The sequence below is a fragment of the Corvus hawaiiensis genome, chromosome 26 (assembly GCF_020740725.1).
Source record: "Corvus hawaiiensis isolate bCorHaw1 chromosome 26, bCorHaw1.pri.cur, whole genome shotgun sequence".
NCBI classification, from domain to species: domain Eukaryota; kingdom Metazoa; phylum Chordata; class Aves; order Passeriformes; family Corvidae; genus Corvus; species Corvus hawaiiensis.
Genome location: NC_063238.1, coordinates 45,000,439 through 45,026,649, shown reverse-complemented (window position 1 = coordinate 45,026,649; position 26,211 = coordinate 45,000,439). Strand labels below are relative to the sequence as shown.

Below are 26,211 nucleotides of genomic sequence, written 5' to 3'. Positions count from 1 at the left end.
GTCCATACTGGCCCATACTGGTCCATACTGGTCTGTATTTACCCGTACTAGTCCATACTGGCCCATACTGGTTCACACGGGTCCGTAGTGCCCCATACTGTCCATACTGGCCCATACTGGTTCACACGGGTCCATAGTGCCCCATACTGGTCCATGCTGGCCCATACTGGTCTGCACTGCCCTGTACTGGTCCATACTGGTTCACACAGGTCCGTAGTGCCCCATACTGGTCCATGCTGGTCCATGCTGGCCCATACTGGTCTGTATTTACCTGTACTGGTCCATACTGGCCCATACTGGTCTATGCTGGCCCATACTGGTCTGTATTTACCCGTACTGGTCCATGCTGGTCCATACTGGTCCATACTGGTCTGTATTTATCCGTACTAGTCCATACTGGCCCATACTGGTTCACACGGTCCGTAGTGCCCCATACTGGCCCAGACTGGCCCATACTGGTCCATACTGGTTCACAACGGGTCCGTAGTGCCCCGTACTGGTCCGTACTGGCCCATACTGGTCCATACTGGTGCACACTGCCCCATACCGGTCCGTACTGGCCCATACTGGCCCATACTGGTCCATACTGGTTTGCATAGGTCCCATACTGGTCCATACTGGTGCACACTGCCCCATACCGGTCCGTACTGGCCCATACTGGCCCATCCATACTGGCCCATACTGGTCCATACTGGTTTGCATAGGTCCCATACTGGTCCATACTGGTGCACACTGCCCCATACCGGTCCATAGTCGTCCCTACTGCCCCACACTGTCCCGTACTGTCCCACACTGGTCCATACTGGTCCGTACTGGTGGCCCCGCGCGCGCCCTCCCCGCCCAAGCCCCGCCCTTCCTCAAGCTCCGCCCCCACTCTGCTCTCCCATTGGCCCATTTCCTCATGACGTCACAAGAACCACGCCCCCTTCACCGGCAGCTGACGGCGCTGCCTTTGACGTCCCCGCCCCAGTCCCAAAACGCGGGCCTCCCATTGGCTGCCTCACCCTTCGCTCCTCCCTCCTCGCCCTCTCATTGGCCGCCTCCCTTCCGCCCCGCCTCCCGCGCGCGCTGATTGGCTGCGACCCTGAGGGGAGGCCGTGAGGGCGGCCAAGATGGCGGCGGGGTGAGGCGGCGGCGATGGCGGCGATGTCCGGGGCGGAGGAGCGCGATGCCGGCGGCGGCCCCGCCGCCCCCGCCGCTCCTTCCGCCGCCCCGCCCGGCCCCGCGGTTCCGGCGGCGGTGGGGAGCGAAAGCGGCGGCGCCGAAGAAGCGGCGGCGCTGCTGCTGGAGGCGGGCGCCGACCCCGACGCGCCGCCCAAGAAGCGGCTGAGGGCGGCCGGGAGCGGCCCCGGCGGGGCTGAGGGGGCGGCGGGCAGCGTGAAGCTGGAGGAGCGCCTCTACTCCGTGCTCTGCTGCACCGTGTGCCTCGATTTGCCCAAGGCCTCCGTCTATCAGGTACGGGCAGCCCTCGGGGACACGGGGACAACGCCGCGGTGGCACCGGGACATGCCCGTGGTGGCAGCGGGACGCCTCATGGTGGCTCCGGGATAGCCCCGTTCGGCGTAGGGGCGAGCTCTGAGGGGACGGGCACGAGCCCTCAGGGCATGGGGACACCCCCCGGGGCAGCGACACTGCCGTGGGGACACGGGGACAAACGCGCGGTGGCACCGGGACACCCCACTGGGGACAGGGACACCCCTTTGGGGACAGGGACACCCCCCTGGGGACACTGGGACACCCCCCTGGGGACACTGGGACACCCCCCTGGGGACAGAGACACCCCCCTGGGGACACTGGGACACCCCCCTGGGGACAGGGACACCCCTTTGGGGACAGGGACACCCCCCTGGGGACAGGGACACCCCCCTGGGGACAGTGGGACACCCCTTGGGGACACTGGGGACACCCCCCTGGGGACAGGGACACCCCCCTGGGGACACTGGGACACCCCTTTGGGGACACTGGGACACCCCCCTGGGGACAGGGACACCCCCCTGGGGACACTGGGACACCCCCCTGGGGACACTGGGACACCCCCCTGGGGACAGGGACACCCCTTTGGGGACACTGGGACACCCCCCTGGGGACAGGGACACCCCCCTGGGGGACACTGGGACACCCCCCTGGGGACACTGGGACACCCCCCTGGGGACAGGGACACCCCTTTGGGGACACTGGGACACCCCCCTGGGGACAGGGACACCCCCCTGGGGACAGTGGGACACCCCTTGGGGACACTGGGACACCCCCCTGGGGACACCGGGCCGCCCCCTTGGGGACACCCCCTTGGAGACACCGGGATGCCCCACGGTGGCACCGTCACACCCCACTGGGGACACTGGGACACCCCTTGGTGGCACCTTTGGTGACACTGGGACACCCCATGGTGGCACCATCACGCCCCACTGGGGACACGGGGACACCCCTTGGTGGCACCTTTGGTGACACTGGGACACCCCATGGTGGCACCATCACGCCCCACTGGGGACACGGGGACACCCCCCTGGGGACACTGGGACACCCCATGGTGGCACCGTCACACCCCTCTGGGGACAGGGACACCCCTTGGGAACACTGGGACGCCCCTTGGGGACACTGGGACACCCCTTTGGGGACACCGGGACACCCCATGGTGGCACCATCAGACCCCTTTGGGGACACTGGGACACCCCTGTGGGGACACTGGGACACCCCCCTGGGGACAGGGACACCTTTGGGGACACCGTCACCCCCCCTTGGGGACACTGGGACACCTCATGGTGGCACCGTCACACCCCCCCTGGGGACACCGGGACACCCCTTGGGGACACTGGGACACCCCATGGTGGCACCTTTGGGGACACTGGGACACCCCTTGGGGACACCGGGACACCTTTGGGGACACCGGGACACCCCTGAGGACACTGGGACACCCCATGGTGGCACCATCACACCCCTCTGGGGACACCGGGACACCCCCCTGGGGACACTGGGACCCCCCACTGGGGACACCGGGACACCTTTGGGGACACTGGGACACCCCTTGGGGACACCGGGACACCTTTGGGGACACCGGGACACCCCTGAGGACACTGGGACACCCCATGGTGGCACCGTCACACCCCACTGGGGACACCGGGACACCCCCCCTGGGGACACTGGGACACCCCACTGGGGACACCGGGACACCCCCCCTGGGGGACACCGGGACACCTTTGGGGACACTGGGACACCCCTTGGGGACACTGGGACACCCCCCTGGGGACACTGGGACACCCCCCTGGGGACACTGGGACACCCCATGGTGGCACCTTTGGGAACACTGGGACACCCCTTGGGGACACTGGGACACCCCATGGTGGCACCGTCACACCCCACTGGGGACACTGGGACCCCCCACTGGGGACACTGGGCCACCCCTGGGCCACCAAGTGTCACCCCCCTGGAGGTTTTTGTCCCCTCCTGGGTCACCAAAGCCCCCCCAGGGTGTCCCTGTCCCCTCATGGGCCACCAAACGCCCCTTCAGGGCCACCAAATTCCCTCCTCCACATCTTCCTTGTCCCCTTGTGGGCCACCAAACCCAGCCCAGGGCCACCAAACCCAACCCTGGGGCCACCAGTTCCTCCCCCTGGGGCCTCTCTGTGCCCTCCCGGGCCATCAAATCTCTGCCAGGGACCACCAACCTCTCCCTTTGTCCCTTCATGGGCCACCAAAGCCCCCCCAGGGCCACCAAACCTTCCCCAGGGTGTCCCTGTCCCCTCCTGGGCTACTGAAACCTCCCCAGGGCCACCAAATTCCCCTCTCCAGACCTTCCTTGTCCCCTTCTGGGCCACCAAACCCACCCCTGGGGCCACCAGTTCCTCCCCCTGGGGCCTCTCTGTGCCCTCCTGGGCCATCAAACCCCTGCCAGGGGCCACCAACCTCTCCCTTTGTCCCTTCATGGGCCACCAAAGTCCCCCCAGGGCTACCAATAACCCCCCCCAGGGTGTCCCTGTCCCCTCCTGGGCTACTGAAACCTCCCCAGGGCCACCAAATTCCCCTCTCCAGACCTTCCTTGTCCCCTTCTGGGCCACCAAACCCAGCCCAGGGGCCACCAATAACCCCCCCAGGGTGTCCCTGTCCCCTCATGGGCCACCAAACCCAGCCCAGGGCCACCAAACCTTCCCCAGGGTGTCCCTGTCCCCTCATGGGCCACTGAAACCTCCCCAGGGCCACCAAATTCCCCTCTCCAGACCCTTCTTGTCTCCTCCTGGGCCACCAAACCCCCCCCCCAAGGGCTACCAATAACCCCCCCCAGGGCTACCAATAACCCCCCCCAGGGTGTCCCTGTGCCCTCATGGGCCACTGAATGTCCTCCCAGGGCCACCAAACCTCCCCCTGGGGCCACCAAATTCTCCCCCGCAGACCCTCCCTGTGCTCTCCTGGACCACCAAACCCAGCCCAGGGGCCACCAAACCCCCCCCCAGGGTGTCCCTGTGCCCTCCTGGGCCACCAAACCCAGCCCAGGGGCCACCAACCCCCCCCCAGGGTGTCCCTGTGCCCTCCTGGGCCACCAAACCCAGCCCAGGGGCCACCAAACCCCCCCCCAGGGTGTCCCTGTGCCCTCCTGGGCCACCAAACCCAGCCCAGGGGCCACCAAACCTCCCCCAGGGTGTCCCTGTGCCCTCCTGGGCCACCAAACCCCTGCTGGGGGCCACCAAACCTCCCCCAGGGTGTCCCTGTGCCCTCCTGGGCCACCAAACCCAGCCCAGGGGCCACCAAACCCCCCCCCAGGGTGTCCCTGTGCCCTCCTGGGCCACCAAACCCCTGCTGGGGGCCACCAAACCCCCCCCAGGGTGTCCCTGTGCCCTCCTGGGCCACCAAACCCAGCCCAGGGGCCACCAAACCTCCCCCAGGGTGTCCCTGTGCCCTCCTGGGCCACCAAACCCCTGCTGGGGGCCACCAAACCCCCCCCAGGGTGTCCCTGTGCCCTCCTGGGCCACCAAACCCAGCCCAGGGGCCACCAAACCCCCCCCCAGGGTGTCCCTGTGCCCTCCTGGGCCACCAAACCCCTGCTGGGGGCCACCAAACCCCCCCCAGGGTGTCCCTGTGCCCTCCTGGGCCACCAAACCCAGCCCAGGGGCCACCAAACCTCCCCCAGGGTGTCCCTGTGCCCTCCTGGGCCACCAAACCCAGCCCAGGGGCCACCAAACCTCCCCCAGGGTGTCCCTGTGCCCTCCTGGGCCACCAAACACAGCCCAGGGGCCACCAAACCCCCCCCCAGGGTGTCCCTGTGCCCTCCTGGGCCACCAAACCCAGCCCAGGGGCCACCAAACCCCCCCCCCAGGGTGTCCCTGTGCCCTCCTGGGCCACCAAACCCCTGCTGGGGGCCACCAAACCCCCCCCAGGGTGTCCCTGTGCCCTCCTGGGCCACCAAACCCAGCCCAGGGGCCACCAAACCTCCCCCAGGGTGTCCCTGTGCCCTCCTGGGCCACCAAACCCAGCCCAGGGGCCACCAAACCCCCCCCCCCTTTGTCCCCTGGGCTGTGGCCCCCCCTTTAGGGACCCCCCAGTCCATCCCAGTCCCCTCCCAGTCCCTCCCAGTTCCATCCCAGTCGCTCCCATTTCCATTCCAGTCTATCCCAGTCCCATCCCAGTCCCATCCCAGTCCCTTCCCAATCCCCTCCCAGTCCCTCCCAGTTCCATCCCAGGCAATCCCAGTTCCCTCCCAGTTCCATCCCAGTTCCCTCCAGTTCCCTCCCAGTCCCTTCCCAGTTCCCTCCCAGTCCCTTCCCAGTTCCCTCCCAGTTCATCCCAGTTCCCTCCCAGTCCATCCCAATCCCCTCCCAGTGCCTCCCAGTCCATCCCAGTTCCCTCCCAGTTCCCTCCAGTTCCATCCCAGTCCATCCCATTTCCCTCCCATTTCCCTCCCAGTCCATCCCAGTCCCTCCCAGTCCATCCCAGTTCCCTCCAGTTCCCTCCCAGTGCCTCCCAGTCCATCCCAGTCCCATCCCAGTCCCATCCCAGTCCCATCCCAGTCCCATCCCAGTCCCTCCCAGTCCCCTCCAGTTCCCTCCCAGGTCCCTCCCAGTCCCTCCCAGGTCCCTCCCAGTCCATCCTACTCCCATCCCAATCCCCTCCCAGTTCCATCCCAATCCCCTCCCAGTTCCCTCCCAGTTCCCCCCAGTTCCATCCCAGTCCCCTCCCAGTTCCATCCCAGTCCCCTCCCAGTTAAATCTGGGATGGAATCAAGTCCAGGGCCTCATTAAATCCGGGATTTAATTAATCCCAGGGCGGGATCAAACCTGGGGGTAATTAAACCTTAGACCTCGTTAAATCTGGGATTAATTAGTCCTGGAATGGGATCAAATCTGGGATTAATTAAACCCAGGAGTTAATTAAACCCGGGATTAATTAAACCTGGCATTGAATTAAATCCTGGCTTTAATTAATGCGCAGATGGGATCAAATCGGGAGTTAATTAATCCTGGGGTTAATTAATTCTATGGTTTGATTAAATCTGGGATTAATTAAATCTGGGGTTAATTAATACCCAGACCGGATCCAATGTGGGATTTAATTAAATCTGGGATGAGCTCAAATCTGGGATTAATTAACCCTGGCATCTCATTAAACCTGGCATTAATTAATCCTGGGATCTCATTAAACCTGGCATTAATTAATCCCGGGCTGGGAAGGAATCCAGGGATTCATTAAATCTGGGATTAATTAATTCTAGCATAGGATTAAACCTGGGTTTAATTAATCCTGGGATCTCATTAAACCTGGCATTAATTAATCCCAGGCTGGGAAGGAATCCAGGGATTCATTAATCCTGGCGTTAATTAAACCTGGGATTAATTAATCCCGGATCTCATTAAACCTGGCATTAATTAAACTTGGATCTCATTAATCCTGGCATTAATTAATCCCGGGATCTCATTAAACCTGGCATTAATTAACCCCGGGATCTCATTAAACCTGGCATTAATTAAAGCTTGGATCTCATTAATCCTGGCATTAATTAACCCCAGGATCTCATTAAACCTGGCATTAATTAATCCCAGGATCTTATTAAACCTGGCATTAATTAATCCCGGGATCTCATTAAACCTGGCATTAATTACTCCTGAGATCTCATTAATGCTGGCATTAATTACACCTTGGATCTATTAAACCTGGCATTAATTAATCCCGGGCTGGGAACAAATCCAAATAATATCTGGGATTAATTAATTCCAGCATAGGATTAAACCTGGGTTTAATTAATCCCAGGATCTCATTAATCCCGGCATTAATTAAACCTTGGATCTCATTAAACCTGGCATTAATTAACCCCGGGATCTCATTAAACCTGACATTAATTAAGCCTTGGATCTCAGTAATCCTGGCATTAATTAATCCCAGGATCTCATGAAACCTGGCATTAATTAAACCTTGGATCTTATTAAACCTGGCATTAATTAACCCCGGGATCTCATTAATCCTGGCATTAATTAAACCTTGGATCTCATTAAACCTGGCATTAATTAACCCCAGGATCTCATTAAACCTAGCATTAATTAAACCTTGGATCTCAGTAATCCTGGCATTAATTAATCCCAGGATCTCATTAAACCTGGCATTAATTAAACCTTGGATCTTATTAAACCTGGCATTAATTAATCCCGGGATCTCATTAATCCTGGCATTAATTAATGCCAGGATCTCATTAATCCTGGCATTAATTAATGCCGGGATCTCATTAAACCTGGCATTAATTAATCCCAGGATCTCATTAAACCTGGCATTAATTAAACCTTGGATCTACTAAACCTGGCATTAATTAATCCCAGACTGGGAACAAATCCAGGGATTCATTAAATCTGGGATTAATTAATTCCAGCATAGGATTAAACCTGGGTTTAATTAATCCCGGGATCTCATTAATCCTGGCATTAATTAAACCTTGGATCTCATTAAACCCGGCATTAATTAAACCTTGGATCTCATTACCCTGGCATTAATTAACGGCAGCATTAATTACCCCTCCCTTGCCATTCCTATCCATTTTTGGGGGGGATTCCCGCCTTTTCCCGCCTTTTCCCGCCTTTTCCCGCCTTTTCCCGCCTTTTCCCGCCTTTTCCCGCCTTTTCCCCGCCTCCTGCCCTCGCATTCCCGGCCTTTTTTGGGAATTCCCATCTTTTTGGGGCGATTCCCAATGGATTTGTTGAGGATTCCCATTTATTTCTGGAAATTCCCACCTTTTTTTGGGAATTCCCAGGGATTTTTGGCATTCCCAGAATTTTTCGGGGCCGATTCCCAATTTTTGGGGGCTTTCCCTTCTGCTTTTTAAGGATTCCCTTTTTTTTTTTGGGGAATTCCCATGGATTTTTTGGGAATTCCCATCTTTTGGGGGGGCAATTCCCTTTTTTTTTGAGGATTCCCTTCTATTTTGGGAATTCCCATCTTTTTTTTTTTTGGGAATTCCCATCCTTTTTTTGAGAATTCCCTTTTTTTTAAGGATTCCCATCTTTTGGGGGCGATTCCCATGGATTTGTCGGGAATTCCCATCTTTTTCTTGAGAATTCCCATCTTTTTTGTGGGAATTCCCATTTTTTTGGAGGAATTCCCATGAATTTGTTGAGGATTCCCATTTTTTGGGGGGAATTTCCACCTTTTTTTTGGGAATTCCCTTCTATTTTTTGGGAATTCCCACCTTTTTTTGAGAATTCCCATTTTTTTTGGAGGAATTCCCATCATTTTGGGAGGAAATTCCCATTTGTTTTGAGGATTCCCTTTTTTTTTGGGAATTCCCATCTTTTTTTGGGGAATTCCCATTTTTTTTAAGGATTTCCGTCTTTTGGGCGCGATTCCCATGGGATTTGTTGGGAATTTCCTTTTTTTTTTTTGGGAATTCCCTTTTTTTTTGGGAATTCCCATCTTTTTTTGGAGGAATTCCCATCTTTTTGGGGGAATTCCCTTTTTTTTTTGAGAATTCCCATCTATTTTTTGGGAATTCCCATCTTTTTGGGGGAATTCCCTTTTTTTTTGAGGATTCCCATCTATTTTTTGAGAATTCCCATTTTTTAAGGATTCCCATCTTTTTGGGGCGATTCCCAGGGATTTGTTGAGGATTCCCATTTATTTTTGGGAAATTCCCACCTTTTTTTTGGGAATTCCCATTTTTCTTTTGGGAATTCCCATCTTTTTGGGGGACAAATTCCCTTTTTTTTTGGGAATTCCCATCTATTTTTTGGGAATTCCCACTTTTTTTTTGAGGATTCCCATCTTTTTTTTGGGAATTCCCACCTTTTTTTTTGAGAATTCCCATTTTTTTGGAGGAATTCCCATCTATTTTTTGGGAATTCCCACTTCTTTTTTTGGGAATTCCCTTCTATTTCTTGGAATTCCCTTGGATTTTTTGGGAATTCCCATCTTTTTGGGGGGGGGCAATTCCATTTTTTTTTTTTTGAGGATTCCCATCTTTTTTTGGGAATTCCCTTTTTTTTTTGGGAATTCCATCTCTTTTTTTGAGAATTCCCATCTTTTTAAGGATTCCCATCTTTTGGAGGTGATTCCATGTTTTTTTGGGAAATTCCCACCTTTTTTTTGAGAATTCCCATCTTTTTTGGGGGAATTCCATTTTTGGGGGGGGAATTCCCATTTTTTTAAGGATTCCCATCTTTTGGGAGCACAAATTCCCATGGATTTGTTGAGGATTCCCATCTTTTTTTTTGGAATTCCCTTCTATTTCTTGGGATTCCCAGGGAATTTTTTGGGAATTTCCACCTTTTCTTGGGAATTCCATCTTTTTCTTGAGAATTCCCATCTTTTTTTTTGGGAATTCCCATCTTTTTGGAGGATTCCCTTTTATTTTTCGGGATTCCCAGCCCTCTCTTGAGAATTCCCATCTTTTTGGGGCGATTCCCAGTTATTTTTGGGGAATTCCCGTCTGTTTTGGAGGGGATTCCCATTCTTTTTTTGGGAATTCCCGTCTTTTTTTTGGGATTCCCATTTTTTTGGGTGGAATTCCCATCTTTTTTCTGGGAATTCCCATCTTTTTTTCTGGGAATTCTCCTCTCTTTCCTTGGAATTCCCATCTTTTTTTTTGGGATTCCCATCTTTTTTTCTGGGATTTCTCCTCAATTTCTTGGGATTCCCTTCCATTTTTTGGGAATTCCCGTCTCTTTTTTTGGGAATTCTCCTCAATTCCTTGAAATTCCTTTCGATTTCTTGGGATTCCCCTCAATTCCTTGGAATTCCCTTCTTTTTTTTGGGATTCCCATTTATTTTCTTTGAATTCCCATCTTTTTTCTGGGAATTCTCCTCTATTTCCTTGGAATTCCCCTCAATTTCTTGGGATTCCATTTATTTTCTTTGGAATTCCCATCTTTTTTCTGGGAATTCGCCTCTATTTCCTTGAAATTCCTTTCGATTTCTTGGGATTCCCCTCAATTCCTTGGAATTTCCTTCTTTTTTTTGGGATTCCCATTTATTTTCTGTGGAATTCCCATCTTTTTTCTGGGAATTCGCCTCTATTTTGTGGAATTTCCCTCAATTCCTTGGAATTCCCATCTCTTTTTTGGGAATTCCCATCTTTTTTTCTGGGAATTCTCCTCTATTTCCTTGGAATTCTCTCAATTCCTTGGAATTCCCCTCTCTTTTTTGGGGATTCCCATCTTTTTTCCCAGGAATTCTTCTCAATTCCTTGAAATTCTCTTCGATTTTTGGGGATTCCCCTTTATTTTCTGTGGAATTCCCTTTTTTTTTCTGGGAATTCTCCTCTCAACTCCTTGGGATTCCCTTCCATTTTTTGGGAATTCCCATCTCTTTTTTTCTGGGAATTCTCCTCTATTTCCTTGGAATTCTCCTCTTTTTTTTGGGATTCCCATTTATTTTCTATGGAATTCTCATCTTTTTTCCGGAATTCTCCTCTGTTTTTTGGGATTCCCCTCAATTCCTTGGAATTCCCCTCAGTTCCTTGGAATTCCTTCCTTTTTTTTTGGGATTCCCATTTATTTTCTTCGGAATTCCCACCTTTTTTCTTGGAATTCCCCTCTCAATTCCTTGGAATTCCCTTCCATTTCTTAGAATTCCCTTCTTTTTTTTTGGCATTCCCATCTTTTTTTCTGGGAATTCTCCTCCATTTCCTTGGAATTCTCCTCTTTTTTTTGGAATTCCTTCTTTTTTTTGGGATTCGCATTTATTTTCTTCAGAATTCCCACCTTTTTTCTTGGAATTTTCCCCTCAATTTCTTGGAATTCCCCTCTCAATTCCGTGGAATTCTCCCCTCAATTCCTTGGAATTCTCCTCTATTTCCATTTTTTGGGAATTCCCATCCATTTTTTTCCCCCATTCCCGCTTTTTTTTGCCGGGATTTCCAACGGGAAAAGCCGGAACCCGACCGAGATCCCCCAAATTTCCCTGGATTTTCCCATTCCCGCCATTCCCAATCCCAATCCCGGGGGGGGGGGAAAACTCCTGGAAAATCCCAAATCGGCATTTCCGGGAATTCCATCCCCGAATTTGGGCTGGAATCCGTTGGATTTGAGGATTTTCCCAGCTGGAGATTCCCAAAAAATTTGGGATCATCCCAGAAGCTTCGAAACCTTTGGGATCTGGGGGGATTTGGGGGATTTTTCCCTCCGGATTTTGGTGGAATTCCCGGGGATTTGGGGGGGAAAAAAAAAGAGGGGAAAAGGCGGGAAAATGGGAATGAAAGAAAGCGGGGAAAGGGTTAAAAATGAGGTGGGAAAATGAGGAATATTAGGGGGATAATTGGGAAAAATATTAATTAATAAAGGGGGGGGAATTGGGGAAAAAAGGGGGAAAATGGGAAAAGGAGGATAAAAATATTGGGGATTAATGATAGGGAAAAATAGGAGTGAATGAGGAATATTAGGGATTAATAATTGGGGATTAATAAAATAGTATTGAAAAATCATTAATATGGGATATTGGGGATTAATAATTGGGAAAGATATTAATGAATAAGGGGGGAAATGAGGAAAAAGTGGGAAAAGAAGAAATATTAAGGAAAAAAATTAGGGAAAAATATTAATGAATAATAGGAAAAATATTAATAAGTAAGGAATATTAGGGATTAATAATTGGGAAAAATATTAATAAAGAAGGGGAAAATGGGGAAAAAAGGTGGGAAAATGAGGAAAGATGGGAAAAGGAGAATAAAAATATTGGGGATTAATAATAGGGAAAAATAGGAATGAATAAGGAATATTAGGGATTAATAATTGGGAAAAATATTAATAAATAATATTGAAAAATAAGAATGAATGAGGGATATTAGGGATTAATAATTGGGGAAAATATTAATAAATGATGGGGGAAATGGGGAGAAAAAGTGGGAAAATGAGAATATTAGGGATAAAAATGAGGGAAAAAAGAGAATTAATAAGATGGAAAAATGAGAATAAATGGGAAAATGAGATGGGAAGTATTGGGGATAAATAATAAATATTAGGGATTAATAATAGTGAAAAATATTAATAAATAACGAGGGAAAATATGAATAAATAAGGGGGAAATGGGGAAAAGAGGTGGAAAAAGGAGAAATATTAGGGGTACAAATTAGGGGAAATTATTAATAAATAATCGGGGAAATATTAATAAATAATAGGGAAAAGATGAATAAATAAGGCAGGAAATGGGGATAAATAAGGAATATTAGGGATCAATAATTGGGGAAAATATTAATAATTAAGGTGGAAAAATGGCAATAAATGGGATGGGAAAATAATGATAAATTAGGATTATTAGGAATAAATAATAGGGAAAAAGATTAATAAATAATTCGGGAAAATGGGAGTGAATAAAATGGGAAAATAATGATAAATAAGGAATATTAGGAATAAATAATAGGGAAAAATGTTAATAAATAAGGGGAGAAGATGACAAAAAGATGGAAAAATGGCGATAAAAATGTGGAAAAACGAGAATAAATCCGGAATATTTGGGATAAATAATAGGGAAAAAAGGGCAATAAAAAAGGTGGGAAAATGGCAATAAATGGGATGGAAAAATAATGGTAAATGAGGAAATTCGGGATCAATAATGGGGAAAATATTAAGAAATGAGGTGGGAAAATGGGAGTGAATAATAGGGAAAAATAATGATGAATTAGGAATATTAGGGATAAATAATAGAGGAAATATTAATGGATGAGGTGGGAAAATGGAGTGAATAATAAGGAAAAAATGAGGATAAATCAGGAATATTCGGGATAAATAATAGGGGAAAATATTAAGAAATGAGGTGGGAAAATGGGAGTGAATAATAGGGAAAAATAATGATAAATGAGGAATATTCGGGATAAATAATAGAGGAAATATTAATGGATGAGGTGGGAAAATGGGAGTGAATGAAGTGGGAAAATGAGAATAAATCAGGAAATATTTGGGATAAATAATAGGGGAAAATATTAAGAAATAAGGTGGAAAAATGGCAATAAATGGGATGGGACAATAACGATAAATGAGGAAAATTAGGGATCAATAATAGGGGAAATATTAATAAATAAGGTGGAAAAATGGCAATAAATGGGATGAAAAAATGATGCTAAATCAGGAAAATTCAGGATTTTTTGGAGCCCCTGATCCCGATCCTTCCCGTTGTTCCCAAGTGCTCCAAGGGGCACCTGATGTGCGCTGGCTGGGCTGGGAAATGATGGACAAATGAGGGAAATTGGGGATCAATAATGGGGAAATGGGAGTGAATCAAATGGGGAAATGATGGCAAATGAGGGAAATTGGGGATCAATAATGGGGAAATGGGAGTGAATCAAATGGGAAATGATGGCAAATGAGGGAAATTGGGGATCAATAATTGGGAAATGGGAGTGAATCAAATGGGGAAATGATGGCAAATGAGGGAAATTGGGGATCAATAATGGGGGAAATGGGAGTGAATCAAATGGGGAAATGATGGCAAATGAGGGAAATTGGGGATCAATAATGGGGAAATGGGAGTGAATCAAATGGGGAAATGATGGCAAATGAGGGAATTGGGGATCAATAATGGGGAAATGGGAGTGAATCAAATGGGAAATGATGGCAAATGAGGGAAATTGGGATCAATAATGGGGAAATGGGAGTGAATCAAATGGGGAAATGATGGCAAATGAGGGAAATTGGGGATCAATAATTGGGGAAATGGGAGTGAATCAAATGGGAAATGATGGCAAATGAGGGAAATTGGGGATCAATAATGGGGAAATGGAGTGAATCAAATGGGGAAATGATGGCAAATGAGGGAAATTGGGGATCAATAATGGGAAATGGGATGTGAATCAAATGGGGAAATGATGGCAAATGAGGGAAATTGGGGATCAATCATGGGGAAATGGGAGTGAATCAAATGGGGAAATGATGGCAAATGAGGGAAATTGGGGATCAATAATGGGGAAATGGGAGTGAATCAAATGGGGAAATGATGGCAAATGAGGGAAATTGGGGATCAATAATTGGGAAATGGGAGTGAATCAAATGGGGAAATGATGGCAAATGAGGAAATTCGGGATTTTTGGAGCCCCTGATCCCGATCCTTCCCCGTTGTCCCCAGTGCACCAACGGGCACCTGATGTGCGCCGGGCTGCTTCATCCACCTGCTGGCCGGACTCGCGGCTCAAGGAGGAGCAGGCCACGTGCCCCAACTGCCGCTGCGAGATCTCCAAGAGCCTCTGCTGCCGCAACCTGGCCGTGGAGAAGGCGGTCAGCGAGCTGCCGGCCGAGTGCGGCTTCTGCGCCCGCAGTTCCCGCGGTCGCTGCTCGAGAGGCACCAGAAGGGAGGAGTGCCAGGATCGGTGAGGGCTGGGAGCGATCCTGGATGGGGGTTTTGGGGGATTTCTTGGGATTTCGGGAGGTTTTGGGGATTTCTGGGATGATTCTGCACCCAAACATTCCCAAAATCCATCCTGGATTGGCCCCAGCAGGAGGAGTGCCAGGATAGGTGAGGGCTGGGATCCGTCCTAGACGAGTTTTGGGGGAATTTCTTGGGATTTCGGGAGGTTTTGGGGGCGGTTTTGTGGTTAAAGTTCCCCAAATCCATCCTGGATTGGCACCAGCAGGAGGAGTGCCTGGATAGGTGAGGGCTGGGAGCGATCCTGGAGGGGTTTTGGGGGGATTTTGTGGGATTTCGGGAGGTTTTTGGGGATTTCTGGATGATTCTGCCACCCAAACATTCCCCAAAATCCATCCTGGATTGGCGACCAGCAGGAGGAGTGCCAGGATAGGTGAGGGCTGGGATCCGTCCTAGACGAGTTTTGGGGGAATTTCTTGGGATTTCGGGAGGTTTTGGGGCGGTTGTTGTGGTTAAAAGTTCCCCAAATCCATCCTGGATTGGCACCAGCAGGAGGAGTGCCATGGATCGGTGAGGGCTGGGATGGATCCCAGGGGGATTTGAGAGATTTTCTTGGGATTTCTTGGGATTTCGGGAGGGTTTGGGGTGGTTGTTGGGATTTCTGGATGATTCTGCACCCAAACATTCCCAAAATCCATCCTGGATTGGCACCAGCAGGAGGAGTGCCAGGATCGGTGAGGGCTGGGAGCGATCCCAGTGGGTTTTGAGAGATTTTCTTGGGATTTCTTGGGATTTCGGGAGGTTTTGGGGGTGGTTTTTGGGGATTTCAGGCTGGTTTGGTGCTTAAAAGTTCCCAGCAGGAGGAAGTGCCAGGATAGGTGAGGGCTGGAGTGATCCCAGGGGGATTTTCTTGGATTTCTTGGGATTTCGGGAGGTTTTTGGGGATTTCTGGATGATTCTGCACCCAAAAATTCCTGAAATCCATCCTGGAGAGGCACCAGCAGAGGGAGTGCCAGGATCGGTGAGGGCTGGGAGCGATCCTGGAGGGGTTTTGGGGAATTTCTTGGGATTTCGGGAGGTTTTGGGGCGGTTTTGTGGTTAAAAGTTCCCAAAATCCATCCTGGATTGGCCCCAGCAGGAGGGGAGTGCCAGGATAGGTGAGGGCTGGGAGTGATCCTGGATGGGGTTTTGGGGGGATTTCTTGGGATTTCGGGAGGTTTTTGGGGATTTCTGGATGATTCTGCACACCCAAACATTCCCAAAATCCATCCTGGATTGGCACCAGCAGGAGGAGTGCCAGGATAGGTGAGGGCTGGGAGTGATCCCAGTGGGATTTTCTTGGGATTTCTTGGGATTTCGGGAGGTTTTTGGGGATTTCTGGATGATTCTGCACCCAAACATTCCAAAATCCTGCTGGAGAGGCACCAGAAGGAGGAGTGCCAGGATCGGTGAGGGCTGGGATCCATCCTAGACGAGTTTTGGGGAATTTCTTGGGATTTTCGGGAGGTTTTGGGGCGGGTTTTGTGGTTAAAAGTTCCCCAAATCCATCCTGGATTGGCACCAGAAGGAAGGGAGTGCCAGGATCGGTGAGGGCTGGGAGCGATCCCAGGGGGATTTGAGAGATTTTCTTGGGATATTCTTGGGATTTCGGGAGGTTTTGGGGTGGTTTTTGGGGATTTCAGGCTGGTTTGGTGCTTAAAAGTTCCCAGCAGGAGGGGAGTGCCAGGATCGGTGAGGGCTGGGAGCGATCCTGGAGGGGTTTTGGGGGGATTTCTTGGGATTTCGGGTGGTTTTTGGGGATTTCTGGATGATTCTGCACCCAAACATTCCCAAAATCCATCCTGGAGAGGCCCCAGCAGGAGGAGTGCCAGGATAGGTGAGGGCTGGGATCCGTCCTAGACGAGTTTTGGGGAATTTCTTGGGATTTCGGGAGGTTTTGGGGCGGTTTTGGGGTTAAAAGTTCCCCAAATCCATCCTGGATTGGCACCAGCAGGAGGAGTGCCAGGATCGGTGAGGGCTGGGAGCGATCCCAGTGGGATTTTCTTGGGATTTCTTGGGATTTCGGGAGGTTTTGGGTGGATTTTGGGGATTTGTGCACCTAAAGATTACTGAAATCCATCCTGGATTGGCACCAGGAGGAGTGCCAGGATAGGTGAGGGCTGGGAGTGATCCTGGAGGGGTTTTGGGATGGGTTTGGTGGGATTTGGGATGGGTTTTGCGGTGGTTTTTGGGGATTTCTGGATGATTCTGCACCCAAACATTCCCAAAATCCCTGCTGGAGAGGCACCAGCAGGAGGAGTGCCAGGATCGGTGAGGGCTGGGATCCATCCTAGACGGGTTTTGGGGGAATTTCTTGGGATTTCGGGAGGTTTTGGGGCGGTTTTGTGGTTAAAAGTTCCCCAAATCCATCCTGGATTGGCCCCAGCAGGAGGAGGTGCCAGGATCGGTGAGGGCTGGGAGCGATCCCAGGGGGATTTGAGAGATTTTCTTGGGATTTCTTGGGATTTCTTGGATTCCGGGAGGTTTTGGGGTGGTTTTTGGGATTTCTGGATGATTCTGCACCTAAACATTCCCAAAATCCATCCTGGATTGGCCCCAGCAGGAGGAGTGCCAGGATCGGTGAGGGCTGGGATCGATCCAGTCGGATTTGAGAGGTTTTCTTGGGATTTCTTGGGATTTCGGGAGGTTTTGGGGTGGTTTTTGGGGATTTCAGGCTGGTTTGGTGCTTAAAAGTTCCAGCAGGAGGCGAGTGCCAGGATAGGTGAGGGATGCGGAGAGTGATCCCAGTGGGATTTTCTTGGGATTTCTTGGGATTTCGGGTGGTTTTTGGGGATTTCTGGATGATTCTGCACCCAAAAATTCCTGAAATCCATCCTGGATTGGGCCCAGCAGGAGGAGTGCCAGGATAGGTGAGGGCTGGGATCCGTCCTAGACGAGTTTTGGGGGAATTTCTTGGGATTTCGGGAGGTTTTGGGGCGGTTTTGTGGTTAAAAGTTCCCCAAATCCATCCTGGATTGGCACCAGCAGGAGGAGTGCCAGGATCGGTGAGGGCTGGGATCCATCCTAGACGAGTTTTGGGGGAATTTCTTGGGATTTCGGGAGGTTTTGGGGCGGTTTTGTGGTTAAAAGTTCCCCAAATCCATCCTGGATTGGCCCCAGCAGGAGGAGTGCCAGGATCGGTGAGGGCTGGGAGCGATCCCAGGGGATTTGAGAGATTTTCTTGGGATTTCTTGGGATTTCGGAGGGGTTTGGGGTGGTTTTTGGGGATTTCAGGCTGGTTTGGTGCTTAAAAGTTCCCAAAAGGAGGGAGTGCCAGGATAGGTGAGGGCTGGGAGTGATCCCAGTGGGATTTTCTTGGGATTTCTTGGGATTTCGGGTGGTTTTTGGGATTTCTGGATGATTCTGCACCCAAAACATTCCCAAAATCCCTGCTGGAGAGGCACCAGCAGGAGGAGTGCCAGGATAGGTGAGGGCTGGGAGTGATCCCAGGGGGATTTTCTTGGATTTCTTGGGATTCCGGGAGGGTTTGGGGTGGTTTTGGGGGATTTCGGGATGATTCTGCACCCAAACATTCCCAAAATCCATCCTGGATTGGCACCAGCCGGAGGAGTGCCAGGATAGGTGAGGGCTGGGAGTGATCCCAGTGGGATTTTCTTGGGATTTCTTGGGATTCCGGGAGGGTTTGGGGTGGTTTTTGGGGATTTTGGGATGATTTCTGCACCCAAACATTCCCAAAAATCCATCCTGGATTGGCACCAGCAGGAGGAGTGCCAGGATCGGTGAGGGCTGGGAGTGATCCCAGTGGGATTTTCTTGGGATTTCTTGGGATTTCGGGAGGTTTTGGGGTGGTTTTTGGGGATTTCAGGCTGGTTTGGTGCTTAAAAGTTCCCAGCAGGAGGATGTGCCAGGATAGGTGAGGGGATGGGAGTGATCCCAGTGGGATTTTCTTGGGATTTCTTGGGATTTCGGGAGGTTTTTGGGATTTCTGGATGATTCTGCACCCAAAAATTCCTGAAATCCATCCTGGATTGGCACCAGCAGGAGGAAGTGCCAGGATCGGTGAGGGCTGGGAGTGATCCTGGGAGGGGTTTTGGGGGGATTTTGTGGGATTTCGGGAGGTTTTGGGGCGGTTTTGTGGTTAAAAGTTCCCCAAATCCATCCTGGATTGGCACCAGCTGGAGGAGTGCCAGGATAGGTGAGGGCTGGGAGTGATCCCAGGGGGATTTGAGAGATTTTCTTGGGATTTTCTTGGGATTTCTTGGGATTTCGGGAGGTTTTGTGTGGATTTTGGGGATTTGTGCACCTAAAGATTACTGAAATCCATCCTGGATTGGCACCAGGAGGAGGAGTGGCCAGGATAGGTGAGGGCTGGGAGTGATCCTGGAGGGGTTTTGGGATGGTTTGGTGGGATTTGGGATGGGTTTGCGGTGGTTTTTTGGGGATTTCTGGATGATTCTGCACCCAAACATTCCAAAATCCCTGCTGGAGAGGCACCAGCAGGAGGAGTGCCAGGATCGGTGAGGGCTGGGATCGATCCCAGTGGGTTTTGGGATGGGTTTTGTGGGATTTGGGATGGTTTTTTTTTGGGTTTTGGGATGGGTTTGGTGGGATTTGGGATGGTTTTTTTGGATTTGGGATGGGGGTTTTTTGGGATTTGGGATGGGTTTTGGGGAGATTTAGAGGGGTTTTGGGGTGGTTTTGGGGGATTTCAGGCAGGTTTTGTGCCTAAAAATTCCCAAAATCCATCCTGGATTGGCACCAGCAGGAGGAGTGCCAGGATCGGTGAGGGCTGGGATCCATCCTGGAGGGGTTTTGGGGCGAATTTTTGGATTCCGGGAGGTTTTGAGGTGGTTTTTGATGGAATTCTGGTCGTTTTTTGCGCTGGGATTCCCTCCGAGAGAATTGAGCGGGAATTCCGGATGCTTTTGGGGGAATTTGGGATTCGGTTTTTGGGCTGGGATTCATCCCGGCGCGTTTGGAGGGGTTGCGCTTTTCCCACGCCTCTCCCACTTTTCCCACTCTGCTTTTCCGGGCTTTTCCCGGATTGCCCAGCCTGGTTTTCCACCTCTCTCCCAAATGTTCCCAAATTTCTCTCCAGATTTTCTGCTCTGCTTTTCCGATTCTCTCCCAAAATTTCCCTCTCTGCTTTCCTGCTTTTCTCCCAGATTTTCCAATCTCCATTTCCAGATTTTTCCCAGATTTTTCCCAGATTTTTCCCACATTTCCCTCTCTGCTTTTCCCCATTTTTCCCAAATTTCCCTCTCTGCTTTCCCCGTTTTTCCCAATTTCCCACTTCCCTTTCCCCCTTTCCTCCCAGATTTTCCAATCTCCATTTCCAGATTTTTCCCAGATTTTTCCCACATTTTCCCTCTCTGCTTTTCCCCATTTTTCCCAAATTTCCCTCTCTGCTTTCCCCGTTTTTCCCAAATTTCCCCACTTCCCTTTCCCACTTTCCTCCCAGATTTTCCAAGCTCCTTTTCCAGATTTTTCCCGGATTTTTCCTGGATTTTTCCCACATTTCCCTCTCTGCTTTTCCCCATTTCTCTCCCAAAATTTCCCTCTCTCATTTCCCACTTTCCTCCCAAAATTTCCCAAATTTCTCTCCCACATTTCCCACTCTGCTTTCCCTCTTTTCTCTGAGATTTTCCAATCTCCTTTTCCAGATTTTTCCCAGATTTCCCTCTCTGCTTTCCCCTTTCTCCCTGGTTTTCCAATCTTCTTTTCCATATCTTTCCTGGATTTTTCCCAGATTTTTCCCACATTTCCCTCTCTGCTTTTCCCCATTTCTCCCAAAATTTCCCACTCTTCTTTCCCCCTTTTCTCCAGATTTTCCATTTCCTTTTCCATATTTTTCCCAGATTTTTCCCAGATTTTTCCACATTTCCACTCTGCTTTCCCTCTTTTCTCCCAGATTTTCCAATCTTTTTTCCATATTTTTCTCGGATTTTTCCCACATTTCCCTCTCTGCTTTCCCCCTTTCTCCCAGATTTCCCACTCTCCTTTTCCATATTTTTCCCAGATTTTTCCCACATTTCCCACTCCAATTTCCCGCTTTTCTCCCAGGTTTTCCAATCTCCTTTTCAGATTTTTCCCAGATTTTTCCCACATTTCCCTCTCTGCTTTCCCACTTTTCTCTCAGGTTTTCCAATCTGTTCTTCCCAAATTTCTCTCAAATTTTCCCCATTTTTCCCAAATTTCCCACTCTGCTTTCCCCCTTTCCTCCAGATTTTCCAATCTCCTTTTCCATATTTTTCTCGGGATTTTTCCCACATTTCCCTCTCTGCTTTCCCACCCCTTTCCCAAATTTCCACTCTGCCTTCCTGTTTTTCTCCCAGATTTTCAATCTATTTTCCTGGATTTTTCCTGGATTTTTCCCAAATTTCCCACTCTGCTTTCCTTCTTTTCTCCGAGATTTTCCAAGCTCCTTTTCCATATTTTCCCGGATTTTTCCCACATTTCCCTCTCTGCTTTCCCATTTTCTCCGAGATTTTCCAATCTCTTTTTCCTGGATTTTTCCCGGATTTTCCCCACATTTCCCTCTCTGCTTTTCCCCAATTCTCTCCCACATTTCCCACTCTGCTTTCTCCCCTTTCCTCCCAGATTTTCCAATCTCTTTTTCCGTATTTTCCCCGATTTTTCCCACATTTCCCACTCTGCTTTCCCCCTTTTCTCCCAGATTTTCCAAGCTCCTTTTCCATATTTTTCCATATTTTTCCCGGATTTTCCCCACTTTTTCCCCACATTTCCCTCTCTGCTTTTCCCCAATTCTCTCCCACATTTCCCACTTTGCTTTTCCCCTTTTCTCCCAGATTTTCCAGTCTCCTTTTCCATATTTTTCCCAGATTTTTCCCACATTTCCCCCTCTGCTTTCCCCCCTTTCTCCCAGATTTTCCAATCTCCTTTTCCATATTTTTCCTGGATTTTTCCCAGATTTTTCCCAAATTTCCCTCTCTGCTTTCCCCCTTTCTCCCACATTTCCCACTCTGCTTTTCCCTATTTTCCCCAGATTTTCCCACATTTCCCACTCTGCTTTCCCTCTTTTCTCCCAGATTTTCCAAGCTCCTTTTCCCTATTTTTCCAGATTTTTCCCACATTTCCCTCTCTGCTTTTCCCCATTTTTCCCACATTTCCCTCTCTGCTTTTCCCCATTTTTCCCACATTTCCCACTCTGCTTTTCCCTCTTTTTCTCTGAGATTTTCCAATCTCCTTTTCCATGTTTTTCCTGGATTTTTCCCAAATCTCCCTCTCTGCTTTTTCACTTTTTTCCCAAATTTCCCACTCTTCTTTCCCCCTTTTCTCCAGATTTTCCAATCTCCTTTTCCAGATTTTTCCCAGATTTTCCCAGATTTTTCCCACATTTCCCACTCTGCTTTCCCCTTTTCTCCGAGATTTTTCCAAGCTCCTTTTCCATATTTTTCCCAGATTTTTCCCACATTTCCCCCTCTGCTTTCCCCCCTTTCTCCGAGATTTTCCAATCTTTTTTCATATTTTTCCCAGATTTTTCCCACATTTCCCACTCTGCTTTTCCCCTTTTCTCCGAGATTTTCCAATCTCTTTTTCCTGGATTTTTCCCCGATTTTCCCCACATTTCCCCCTCTGCTTTTCCCCAATTCTCTCCCACATTTCCCACTCTGCTTTCCCCCTTTCTCCCCGATTTCCCACTCTCCTTTTCCCTATTTCTCCCAGATTTCCCCCACATTTCCCACTCTCCTTTTCCCAGATTTTCCCCACTTTTTCCCCACATTTCCCCCTCTTCCCTCCCCCTTCCCTCCCCCACCCCCACCCTCCTCTCCCCGCTCCCCCCTCCGCCTTTCCCCGGATTCCCCTCCCCCTCCAATCCCAGCGCTCCGGCTCTTCCCGCTTTTTCCCAGCGTTCCCGGATTTCCCCGCAGGGTGACGCAGTGCAAGTACAAGCGCATCGGCTGCCCCTGGCAGGGCCCTTTCCACGAGCTCTCCGTGCACGAATCCGAGTGCACGCATCCCACGAAAACCGGGGAACGAGCTCATGGACATCCTGGACGAGATGGACCAAACGCGCAAGAAGGAGATGCAGCTCTACAACAGCATCTTCAGCCTGCTCAGCTTCGAGAAAATCGGATACACGGGTACGGAGCGGGGCGAGAAACCGGGAATTCCAGCCGTTCCCGAAAATCCCCCGGCGAGGATGGGGGAGGAAGGGGGGAGAAGAGGGGGAAGTGTGGGGAAAAAGTGGGGGAAATGTGGGAAAGGAGATTGGAAAATGTGGGAGGAAGGGGGAAAGCAGAGGGGGAAATGTGGGGAAAATCTGGGGAAAATAGGGAAAAGCAGAGTGGGAAATCTGGGAAAAATGGGGAAAGCAGAGAGGGAAATGGGGGAAAAATGGGGAAAAGCAGAGAGGGAAATGTGGGGAAAATCTGGGAAAAATCTGGAAAAGGAGATTGGAAAATCTGGGAGGAAAGGGGGAAAGCAGAGAGGGAAATCTGGGAAAAATCTGGGAAAAATGGGGAAAAGCAGAGAGGGAAATGTGGGGAAAATCTGGAAAAATATGGAAAAGGAGATTGCAAAAATCTGGGAGGAAGGGGGAAAGAAGAGAGGGAAATGTGGGGAAAATCTGGGAAAAATAGGGAAAAGCAGAGTGGGAAATCTGGGAAAAATGGGGAAAGCACAGAGGGAAATGTGGGAAAAATGGGGAAAAGCAGAGAGGGAAATGTGGGGAAAATCTGGGAAAAATCTGGAAAAGGAGATTGGAAAATCTGGGAGGAAAGGGGGGAAAGCAGAGAGGGAAATCTGGGAAAAATCTGGGAAAAATAGGGAAAAGCAGAGTGGGAAATCTGGGAGAAAAGGGGGAAAGCAGAGTGGGAAATGTGGGAAAAATGTGGGGAAAATCTGGGAAAAATCTGGAAAAAGAGATGGAAAATCTGGGAGGAAAGGGGGAAATCAGAGAGGGAAATGTGGGGAAAAATCCGGGGAAAATGGGGAAAAGAAGAGAGGGAAATGTGGGGAAAATCTGGGAAAAATATGGAAAAGGAGATTGGAAAATCTGGGAGGAAAGGGGGGAAAGCAGAGAGGGAAATCTGGGAAAATCCGGGAAAAATCTGGGACAAATCTGGGAAAAATATGGAAAAGGAGATTGCAAAATCTGGGAGAAAAGAGGGAAAGCAGAGTGGGAAATGTGGGAAAAACCTGGGAAAAATAGGGAAAAACAGAGTGGGAAATGTGGGAAAAAATCTGGGAAAATCCGGGAAAAATATAGAAAAGGAGATTGGAAAATCTGGAGAAAAGGGGGAATTTTTGGGGGTAACGATGAATCCTGTTGGGATCCGGTGCTAATTCCGGGAATTTTTTGGGATAATTCCAGGAATTTTTTGGGATAACGATGAATCCTGTTGGGATCCGGTGCTAATTCCGGGAATTTTTTGGGATAATTCTGGGAATTTTTTAGGATATCCCTGAATCTGTTGGGATCCGGTGCTAATTCCGGGAATTTTTTGGGATAATTCCGGAGATTTTTTAGGATATCCATGAATCCTGTTGGGATCCGGTGCTAATTCCAGGAATTTTTTGGGATAACGATGAATCCTGTTGGGATCCGGTGCTAATTCCGGGAATCTTTTAGGATATCCTGAATCCTGTTGGGATCTGGTGCTAATTCCGGGAATTTTTTTGGGATATCCCTGAATCCTGTTGGGATGTGGTGCTAATTCCGGGAATTTTTGGGATAATGATGAATCCTGTTGGGATCCGGTGCTAATTCCAGGAATATTTTCGGATAACGATGAATCCTGTTGGGATCCGGTGCTAATTATGGGAATTTTTTGGGATAACGATGAATCCTGTTGGGATCCGGTGCTAATTCCGGGAATTTTTAGGATAACGATGAATCCTGTTGGGATCCGGTGCTAATTACGGGAATTTTTTAGGATAACGATGAATCCTGTTGGGATGTGGTGCGAATTCCAGGAATATTTTCGGATAACGATGAATCCTGTTGGGATCCGGTGCTAATTCCGGGAATTTTTTGGGATAACGATGAATCCTGTTGGGATCCGGTGCTAATTCCAGGAATTTTTTTGGGATATCCCTGAATCCTGTTGGGATCCGGTGCTAATTCCGGGAATTTTTTAGGATAATTCCGGAGATTTTTTAGGATATCCATGAATCCTGTTGGGATCCGGTGCTAATTCCAGGAATTTTTTGGATAACGATGAATCCTGTTGGGATCCGGTGCTAATTCCGGGAATTTTTAGGATAACGATGAATCCTTGTTGGGATCCGGTGCTAATTCCGGGAATTTTTTTCGGATAACGATGAATCCTGTTGGGATGTGGTGCGAATTCCAGGAATATTTTCGGATAACGATGAATCCTGTTGGGATCCGGTGCTAATTCCGGGAATTTTTTAGGATAATTCCGGAGATTTTTTAGGATATCCATGAATCCTATTGGGATCCGGTGCTAATTCCAGGAATTTTTTGGGATAACGATGAATCCTGTTGGGATCCGGTGCTAATTCCGGGAATCTTTTAGGATATCCCTGAATCCAGTTGGGATCCGGTGCTAATTCCGGGAATTTTTTTGGGATATCCCTGAATCCTGTTGGGATGTGGTGCTAATTCCGGGAATTTTTTGGGATAATGATGAATCCTGTTGGGATCCGGTGCTAATTCCAGGAATATTTTCGGATAACGATGAATCCTGTTGGGATCCGGTGCTAATTCCGGGAATTTTTTAGGATAACGATGAATCCTGTTGGGATCCGGTGCTAATTCCAGGAATATTTTCAGATAACGATGAATCCTGTTGGGATCCGGTGCTAATTCCGGGAATCTTTTAGGATATCCCTGAATCCTGTTGGGATCCGGTGCTAATTCGGCAATTTTTCCAGCTCTCCCCCAAACCTCCTTAGCATCCCCTCCCAACCCCAAGCCGATTTTCCGATCAGCCTCCAACCTCCTGGAAACCCTCAGCTCTTCCGGAGCACCTCCTCCTCCTCCTCCTCCTGTTGGAATTCCAATGCGATTCCTGCCGTTTTTTCCCACTTTTTCCCCCCCCCCCCCTTTTTTTTCCCTCCAGAGGTCCAGTTCCGCCCGTACCGCACGGACGACTTCATCACGCGCCTGTACTACGAGACGCCGCGCCTCACCGTGCTCAACCAGACCTGGGTGCTGAAGGCGCGCGTCAACGACTCCGAGCGCAACCCCAACCTGTCGTGCAAGCGCACGCTGAGCTTCCAGCTCATCCTCAAGAGCAAGGTCAACTCCCCCATGGAATGTTCCTTCCTGCTCCTCGAGGGGCCCTACGACGACGTCAAGATCAACCCCGTCATCTACCACTTCGTCTTCAGCAACGAGAGCAACGAGACCGACTACATGGCGCTGCCCATCGTCGACTCGGTGGAGTGTAACAAACTGCTGGCGGCCAAGAACATCAACCTCCGGCTTTTTATATTCCAGATCCAAAAATAAACAAACCACAAACA

The 26,211-nt window shown here is 49.8% G+C and overlaps 1 protein-coding gene and 2 long non-coding RNA genes across 3 annotated transcripts; all 3 read left to right on the top strand.

Moving 5' to 3' along the window:
* Nucleotides 1-1,136: 1,136 nt before the first annotated feature.
* LOC125316837 (cysteine and histidine-rich protein 1-A-like) lies at nucleotides 1,137-26,211 on the top strand. The gene is given in 7 exon segments (XM_048286166.1): nucleotides 1,137-1,455; nucleotides 14,518-14,544; nucleotides 14,546-14,569; nucleotides 14,571-14,758; nucleotides 22,647-22,746; nucleotides 22,748-22,859; nucleotides 25,806-26,211. Coding segments are annotated over 7 exon segments (1,161 nt in total). The 5' UTR covers nucleotide 1,137; the 3' UTR covers nucleotides 26,198-26,211.
* LOC125316844 lies at nucleotides 12,521-13,416 on the top strand. The gene is made up of 2 exons (XR_007199870.1): nucleotides 12,521-12,662; nucleotides 12,949-13,416. It is a non-coding gene; the product is annotated as an uncharacterized LOC125316844 (long non-coding RNA).
* On the top strand, nucleotides 16,332-19,154 carry LOC125316846. The gene is made up of 3 exons (XR_007199872.1): nucleotides 16,332-16,630; nucleotides 16,907-17,373; nucleotides 19,116-19,154. It is a non-coding gene; the product is annotated as an uncharacterized LOC125316846 (long non-coding RNA).